The 9,526-nt window shown below is 36.1% G+C and overlaps 1 protein-coding gene across 2 annotated transcripts in view; it reads left to right on the top strand.

Annotated features, from left to right (window-relative positions):
• The window catches only part of syndig1l (synapse differentiation inducing 1-like), a 128,900-nt gene that overhangs the window by 116,787 nt on the left and 2,587 nt on the right, over positions 1 to 9,526 (top strand). For both annotated transcript variants that reach the window (XM_030128932.1, XM_030128931.1), the window contains one exon: positions 7,536 to 8,784. In XM_030128932.1, the coding sequence (XP_029984792.1) occupies positions 7,536 to 7,694 (159 nt within the window). In that variant the 3' untranslated portion in view covers positions 7,695 to 8,784. The remainder of the gene's footprint in view (positions 1 to 7,535; positions 8,785 to 9,526) is intronic.

Raw genomic sequence — 9,526 nt, 5'->3', positions numbered from 1 at the left:
TGTTTGTTCTCAGGGTTTTTCTTTTTGAAATATTTTAAGGGAAGTATTTATTAGGTGGTTTATCAGAGGAATTTGTAAAGATCCTTTTTAGTATGTGCTCCCACTAATGAACAGATACTGAGCAATGCATTTACTCTAAATAGGACTGGATGCAAGAAACAGGCATTAACCCATAAAGACCCCAACATCCACCAGAACCCAAAAGCACATTCAAACTGTTTAATAACTGTTGATGCACCAATCCAGGCATGTCCAAAGTCTGGCCCGGGGGCCAATCACGGCCCGTGGTCAGATTTTATACCGCCCACAGCTTGGGTTTTATATTATATTATTTATGGCCCGCTTGGACTGTTGAACCGAGTACATGAATCATAAAAGGTTCCAAATGCAGTTTCTCCTTTCACCTCATGGTGGCAGCACCACTCTAACTCTATCTGGCTCTGTGACCTCGCCGTGAACCTTTTTCACTAATTTCTAACCATGGCGCCTGTAAATAAAAAAACGAAAGTTGACAGTGAGGGCCGCCGCTTCCAGGAGAGATGGGAATTACAATTTTTTTTCACTGAAAATCGAGGCAATTATGTTTGCCTAATTTGTCAACAGACTGTTTCCTTGTTTAAGGAATTCAATGTAAAGAGACACTAGCAGACAAAACATGCTAACGCATACGACAAGCTAGCGCTCCGAAAAAGTGAAGCAAATTCAAGCTGCTTTAAACTCACAACAGTGACTCTTCATGTGAACCTGAGTTCACTGAATTCACCACCAAGGCAGGCTACCAAGTTGCCAGGTTTGTTGCTTCTAACTGCTGGTGTTATGTACTTATAGATGTGACACAAAATATTACTTTCTGAATGATTTTGTGAAAGACAAGAGTAAGATTCATAGGTTTTCATCTTAAATGTTGACAGACTTTGCATTACTGAGTAATATACGAGTAATGATTACTCATATAAGTCATATTTAAAATGAATGTGGGGTTAAGATTTTTATCAACTTGGAAGTTTAAGATACGCTATACAGTTTGTTCTATGTTATCTGACTCCAGATGTGAAAGGAAGGCAGAATTGTTTTTTTTTTTTTTTTTTTTTTTAATTTGTTCACACCTGAGTGGCTTAGATTTGGTTACATTGCCATTTAAAAAAATGATATTGTGACAATGAAAATAAAATTGTTGTAGAACAGCGCATTTATATGTAATTTTTACTGTTTAAAAAATGTCTGAAGGGACCACTGGCCCCTGGCAATGTCCACATTATCAGATCTGGCCCTCTTGAAAAAAAAGTTTGGACACCCCTGCACTAATCTAATCCATGCATGTAAATAATTGGTGTAAAATACAGTTTGTCATTTTTTCATGGTGATCAGATATGACCCATTTGGATGTTCGGAGGCTCCGTAGTTACCGTAGAACAGGGGTGTCAAACTCATTTTAGTTCAGGGGCCACATTCAGCCAAATTTGATCTCCAGCGGGCCGGACCAATAAAATAGTAGCATAATAGCCTATAAATAATGACAACTTCAAATTTTTAAGTGCAAAAAATAACATTAAATGATGAAACTATTTCTATCCAAAACAAAAAAGATGTGAATAACTGAAAAAAAACTGAAATTTCTGGAAAAAAAAAAGCACAATTTGATCAATATTATGCCTCAACTCATGATTTATACACGTGCATTATGGATAAGATCTACAAAGACACAAAACAGGCAGAATATTGTTAAAATTGCACATATTTTTCTTTAGACATTTCAGGCTGTTCATATTTGTTCAGGTTATTGACATTTTATTATGAAAGGATATCAGAATTTAATGTTCTTTACAATAAATTAAAAGAGAAAAAAATTGGCGTTGCCATTATTTATCGCAAAATATCACATGATTTTCCTCACATTAAACCAAGAAGAAAATTTTGACTCATTATTTCTAGGTTATTATGCTATTATTTTTGAGTTTGATGCCCTTGACTGTTAATATCTTCAGGGTAATTTTTGCATTTTGCACTTTGTAAATTCATCTCGCGGGCCGGATTTGGCCCCCGGGCCGCATGTTTGACACCTGTGCCGTAGAAACACCATCATCTTCTACAACATTGATTCACCAGTAAAACCCATAGAGTTCGATCAATGACAGTGGATTTATTTATTTATTTATTTAGTTGACAGAGACAATGCAGTCACACATAGTTGCAGCTGATGTGATACATATAAAGCACAGGTGTCAAACATGCGGCCCGGGGGCCAAAACCGGCCCGCTAAAGGGTCCAATCCGGCCCCTGGGATGAATTTCTGAAATGCAAAAATTATAATGAAGATAATAACAGTCAAGGATGTGGAAATCATTTTAGGTCAATTCAATCTGAAGTGGGTCAGAACAGTAAAATACAATCATAACAACCTATAAATAATGAAAAGTGCAAATTTTTGTCTTTTATTCAGTGTTAAAAAAAAAAGTAAAATTACACAAAAATGTTTATATTTACAGACTATTCTTTTACAAAAAATTAAGGGTGGGCAAGTTAACGCGTTATTACCGCATTAACGCATTCATTAAATAACGCCGTTTTATTATTGTTCTGCCTTTCAAGCAAGTCTTAGTTGATTCATACATACGGACTCTTATTTTGAAACTCATGCTTTTATTTTGCCGGTCCACACACCGGTGCTGTGTGTATGTGCAGCTGAGAGGAGAAAACCGGCGAACTTTACAAGTAATGCTGATGTTTAAGCTAATTTGTTTATGCAAGCAGTCGGAGATGGGTTGCTAATTCTTTATGCAGGCTCATGCTAAGTTTATGTAAATTCATTGGTTGTGTTTAGGTCTAATATGTCAGCCTTTGAACTAACCTTTACTCATTTACGATGTGAATGTTGTATTAGCAGTCATTTTATCTCGATGCTAACTTGAATGGGAAAATCCATAGACACGCTAACGATTAGCATTTACAGGTTAATTAAAGATTTACAGCGTCTTTTTACTCAGCAACAAAGGCTCACATCAGAGATATTTGATACTATTCATTCTTACAACAACTGAACATAAAATACTCACAGGCAAACGTTTTTGGGGCCATACAAACAGAGTGAAAGAAACATGTCTGTTAGTTCTATGTCCGAACGGACTACGGTAACACGGAAAGGACAAAACATACGTTAATGCAACTTATTCTGACCACTTCAGGGCCCCTTTTGCTTGCTTTGAACAACTGAACATCACATATTAATGGGCTTATTAGTATTAGTACTGATTAGTGGGCTTAAGACTCCTGTCAATCACTCACAACTGTAAATACACTGGTGGGACATAAACATGTGTAAAAGTAGTGGTTTTTTACATGGACATTTTCATTTTAAATGTCTTCAGATGGGTTGAGAAGGACACAGTTGTTTGGAAGCACTGACGTGCAATTATTTTTATCACCGGAGTAGGATTCTGTTGGGTCTCTGTAAACTTAATTTGATTCTGATTTGAATTGATAAAGCACTTTGTGACTCTGTCTGTGAAAAGTGCTCTATAAATAAAAAAAAATTATTTGATGAACATCCATATAATATAATAATATCAGTAAATTAAATATAGGGAAATACCTAATTTTCACTGGAAAATGCAAAATACAGAGGATAATAGTAGAATAAATGAAGAAAAATCACTTTGTTTCTTTTTTTTTTCCCAGTCTTTGTTTATTTGAGGTTTTGCAGAAATTGGGCAATGCGAACACTGTATCATATGTAATACAATTTCCTTTTTTTTTTTTTTTTTTTTTACATGCATACAAGAACCCATTTTACATCACAAATTTCTGGCGACCCCACAAATTCAAAACAGACTTTTTTTTTTTTTTGGCTAAAATTTATTTGTTTTTGATCATGTAATAGTTTGCTATACTGTATTGCAAATAAACGTTCCTTTTAGACAACATTTAGACTATATAATGTAAATTTTTATTAGTAAGTACTTTTTTTTTTTTTTTTTTTTTTGAACAAATTATTAGAAATTTCAGGCGACCCTAGACATTCAAAATGGAGACATTTTATTTGCTAAAATTAATTTGTTTTTGATCGTGTAATAGTTTGCTATAATAATTTGCAAATAAACATTAATTTTAGGCAACATTTAGGCTATATAATGTAAATTTTTATTAGTAAGTCTTAATTTTTTTTTTTTTATAAATTATTAGAAATTTCAGGTGTCCCCAGACATTCAAAACGGAGACATTTTATTTGATAAAATTAATTTGTTTTTGATCATGTAATAGTTTGCATGTTGCACATAAATGTTAATTTTAGGCAACATTTAGGCTATATAATGTAATTTTTTATTAGTAAGTTTTAATTTTTTATCAATTACTAGAAATTTCAGGTGACCCCATTTGAATTCCAGGCGACCCCACGTGGGGTCCCAACCCCAAGGTTGAAAATCAGCGGGTTAAAGATTAACTTTTTCTTATCTATGTATTTTTCTGTTTATCCCTAAAAAACATGTATTCCTGTGCAGTGTGCTGCCTGTTTGCTATTGTTATTCAGTGAATCTGACTCGAAGCCTGTGCAGCTGTAGCTCTGAGCTTTTTCCAGACATCGACCATTTCTAAGTGAGTCATCAGAGGAAGGAGATGACGGGGCAAAGGGCCAGCTCCATAATGAGCTGCAAAGACACTTTGTGAACACTGTCACTTTGGTCTCATTCACCTGCTTGATTTCATTCTTGTTCATTCTTGGGCTAAATGTAGAATCCAAATGATGAGCACGATTAAACACAACCGTAAAAGCAGTAGATATATCCTTACAGACAGTTGTGCTACAGAGAAAACTCAATTATTTCTATTTTAGAGCAGTAATTTAGGAAAGGGTTCTTGATATATGCGCTGCTGTCTTCAATTTCCAGTTTTTTTCAGTCTTTCAGTTCTCAGTTTGTGGATGTAACACAAAATCACAGAGCATCCGTATGTGATTATGGTGGGTTATAAAATGCACTATAGTTAATTCTCTACTCTTAACTGGGTCACACTGAAAAAAGGGACTGAAAAGCCCTGCATTCTCTATTCCAATGGTTATATTTTTTTTTACATCTTTCAGTTATTCATAAATTCTTCTCATAACAATATTAGAACCATTTATTTCCAGTAGTATTTCTTTGCTTTTTGCTTGCGACTGCTTAAAAGGGCTTTTTGGTCCCAACAATGAAAAATAATGATTTTATCATACACTAGTCATCATTCAGTGTAAGCGGCAGATGTGATCAGTCCTTGACATTTTCACACTAATTGTCCTTTTTCCAGTTCAGTTTCGTATGATGAGCTCTCCTGGGTTATACAGAGTGACCCAAAAAAACAGGAATTTTTGAAGTGCGTATTGGCAGACATGAGCAAGTGGCAGCACTGCGAGACACTGACCTTGAGCAAGTAAACACACCCCCATTTTAGTAACCATTGGCGGCTGTGCGAGAATTGTTCGGTAACCGTGTGATCTCAAGATTCGGTAACATTCCCTGGCCTGTTGAGCCGCATTATGTAATAAATTCCCATTATGTAATAAAAGTTCAAAATGTAATAAGAATGTCACTTCATCTTGTAATAAAGCCGCATTATGTAATAAACTGACACATTTTGTAACTAGAAGCACTCGGAGAGCGCAGACCTCCGCCAAGGCTGATCAGTGGCACCCCCCGTGGGCCCCCCCACCCCCGATCACCACCAAAATTTAATCATTTCTTCCTTATCCCATTTCCAACAAACCCTGAAAATTACATCCAAATCTGTCCTTAACTTTTTGAGTTATGTTGCACACTAACGGACAGACAAACAAACAAACAAACAAACAGACAAACAAACCCTGGCAAAAACATAACCTCCTTGGCGGAGGTAATAAACTACGTCAACGCATTATATAGTAAATTTTTTCACATTATGTAGTAAGTTATTACAATTTGAGAAATTTATTACAAAATGCATTTGACACATTTTTATTTTTAAAAAAAATTAATAACATGGTTCATTATGTAATAACAATCCAAATTAATATCATTTCAGAGCAATTTAGAAGAAATTAGTCACAGGAGCTACAGGTAATGGAATCAGAACTTTAACCACACAGTTTAAAGATTAATTTAACACATTACATTTTCCTGAAAATAACAATGTGTCAAGTACATTTTGTAATAAATTTCTCAAATTGTAATAACTTACTACATAATGTGAAAAAATTTACTACCAAATGCATTGAGGTAGTTTATTACAAAATGCGTCAGTTTATTACATAATGCGGGTTTATTACAAGATGACGTGACATTCTTATTATATTTTGAAATTTTATTACATAATGGGGATTTGTTACATAATGCGGCTCAACATGGTCCCCTAGATCGCCAGATTTGTCCGTTTGTGATTTTTTCTTGTGGGGCTATCTCAAGAGTAAAGTGTACACGACTGGACCAAGAACTCTGGATGAGTTAAAACAGAGAATTCAGGATGAAATTCACAGTATCCCAGCTGAGATGTTGCAGCGGTCAATGAGGAATCTCAACAGCAGATTTCAAGAATGCATTCGTACAGGAGGACGCCATCTACAGGAAGTCATTTTTAAAAAATGAAAATTCCATCATTGTTTCTTAAATGGCATGTTTTAAGGTTTCAGTTACTATGAATAAAATATTTTTCTTCCATCACTCTTGGTTTTATTGGATTGTTAAAAAGTTCCCGTTTTTTGTGTCACCCTGTATTAATCCTTAGGGGTCTGAGCCTGAGAACTTTTGATTTTGACTTTATATACTACATAAAGAAATGTTTACTTTACCCATGTTTGGTATCTTTTTGTTTCAGTACAACTTCATCTATCTCATCTGCCTATTATTACCTCCGCCAAGGAGGTTATGTTTTTGCCAGGGTTTGTTTGTTTGTTTGTTTGTTTGTTTGTTTGTCTGTCCGTTAGTGTGCAACATAACTCAAAAAGTTATGGACAGATTTGGATGAAATTTTCAGGGTTTGTTGGAAATGGGATAAGGAAGAAATGATTAAATTTTGGTGGTGATCGGGGGGGGGGGGGGCACTGACCAGCCTTGGCGGAGGTCTGCGCTCTCCGAGTGCTTCTAGTTTTTTTCACTGTAACCTCCTATATCAACACAAAAAGACAAAAAACACACAAAAAATATTAAATCCGATTTGAAAAATGTATATAATTTATTGCATAAATAACACAAAGATGCTTAACAAACCTTTTCAAAGACTTTAAAAGTGAATATTGGTTCCAAATATTAGATATATAAAACTAAAATTGTAATAAATTAAAACTATACTCAAATATTTGACATACATCCCGTTTTTTTGTGTCACCCTGTATTTGAGCTGCTCGGTCAATTTTCCCATCCTCCAACTCCCAACTCCGTTCCTATTTTTTTTTTTTCTCACATGGCCAAAGAACTCATAAACAGCTTCTGTAATTATGATCCCTTTGAAAAATGGGTCACTCTTTCTCTTGAGGTCTTTCAAAACTGTGCCTGACTTCTTCTGTTGCTCTCTCTCTCTCTCTCTCTCTTTTCCAGACCACCAAGGCGGTGAACAAAGGTGACTTCCCTCTGGCCAACATTGCTTCTCGACGGGCTTTGTTCCTGGCCGCCCTCTCCATCACTATAGGCACTGGTGTATATGTGGGGGTGGTGGTAGCTCTCATTGCCTACCTTTCTAAACCAGGACACATATAGCAGCCGCACCTTCCCAAACACACCTCCGGGGAGCCTAGGAAGAGAACAAGCCCTCTGGGGATGGCAATGCTCCTGCAGACTTGGAGGAAAGTTTTTTGGGGATGTACAGTTTTTTCCTCCATCTTTCTTTCTTCCCAGCCTCCTCTCCCCATAGGCCCTCTGTCAGCCAAGATTAGTCACACTGACTGGAGAGAGGTCAGATCGGAGGGTGAGAAGTAGGGGAATTGGGCATACTTTTTGTTGAGACACCGGGTTTATGTAATGGGAATTTTCCATGTCGGAGCCCAGTTTGCGTCCCATTGACTTAAAACCCCCCGATGGCAAATCACTTTATCTCAGCGGTTTTGAACTTCCGAGACCCCTGCCGAAACTTTGAGGAGAAAAGACTGAGACAAAATCCTGCAAACTTAAGCGAATCCTCAAGAGCAGAGGTGGAAGTGGGTTTAAGATTAACACAAAATCATCCCTAAACCACTTGTATGTTGATGTTTCATGAGCTGCAGTTTAAAAATTGGAGTCCCTTCCCATGATGCCTCCTGTCATCTCTATACCCTGAAAGTCTTTTAATGGATCCAGTTAATCAAAACTTCCTTCATCTACTCGAAACAGCGGAGGAGATAATAAATATGTGACGGCACCCGCAGTTTCTTAAATCCTGACAAAGGAGTACTTTCATATCCAGAAAAATATTGAACTACTGATAATAGTTTGATCATGGAGAATAAAGCTCTGAGAGATGGAGGAAAAAAAAAAAAAAAAAACATCAAATATGACCGTGAACAGAGGCTGCTTCTTTCATATGGAACAATATGCACTGGCATGGATTAGAACAATCTCGATGGCGCCTCAGGCCTGTATTTTGAAGGAGTTACTGTTCATCCATCAGAGACAAGCCCTGAAATCCAACAAAGTCTGTTCACGCCAGGAATGGTTTACCTACACACATGCAAACATGCTTAGTCTTCTGTTTGTCTTTTTGTGTTCCCTGCTGTCTAAAAGCACCTTGGGTAAGCTCACTTTAAGGAATGTTCGGTTACGATCTTTGATGTAACGCACAGATGTGCTTTAGCCAGATGGTCCTAAATCACAGGTATCAAACATGCGTCCCCGGGGCCAAATCCGGCCCACCAAAGGGTCCGATCCAGCCCGCGGGATTGAATATGTGAAATGCAAAAATTACACTGAAGATATTAACGATCAGTGGTGTTAAAATCATGTTAATTCAGGTCCCACAAACAGACACACACAGTCCAATTAGATTTCAAATGGGTCAGACCAGTGAAATATTATAACCTATAAATAATGACAATCCCAGATTTTCTCTTTTTTTTACTGGTGTAAAAAAGAAAAATTACAAAAATATAGAATATATACTTAATGTCACTTTACCTTTTGAATTTGCCACCTTAATTATGGGAAAAACTGAAATTTTAGTGAAAAATACTTATACTACTTATATAGAATTTTAATAACTGCTGGTAAAAAGGCTGTGACCAGGCACTGGCTCCAACCTGAACCACCTAATCTGGAAAAATGGGTAGATATTATGAATGAAATTTACCAGATGGAAAGACTAACCTTCTCCCTTCGATTACAAATGAACAAATTTTCAAATCTATGATCAAAGTGGATATTTTTTTTATTTACACTTACCAAACACAATCTGTTGGAACCCTAAATGTGCAAGAAATGACAATATAATGATAATGTATCTGGAATTGTCTTGTTTTTTGTTTTTGCTTTATGTAACAATGCATCCATTGTTCACTGTTCAATTGTTTTATTATTAACAGAAAAAAAAGAAAAACAAATGTTGAGAATGGAAAGATTGG

The sequence above is a fragment of the Sphaeramia orbicularis genome, chromosome 24 (assembly GCF_902148855.1).
Source record: "Sphaeramia orbicularis chromosome 24, fSphaOr1.1, whole genome shotgun sequence".
Classification (NCBI taxonomy): Eukaryota; Metazoa; Chordata; class Actinopteri; order Kurtiformes; family Apogonidae; genus Sphaeramia; species Sphaeramia orbicularis.
Note: the sequence above shows the minus strand (reverse complement) of the source record. Positions and strands in the feature narration are given on the sequence as shown.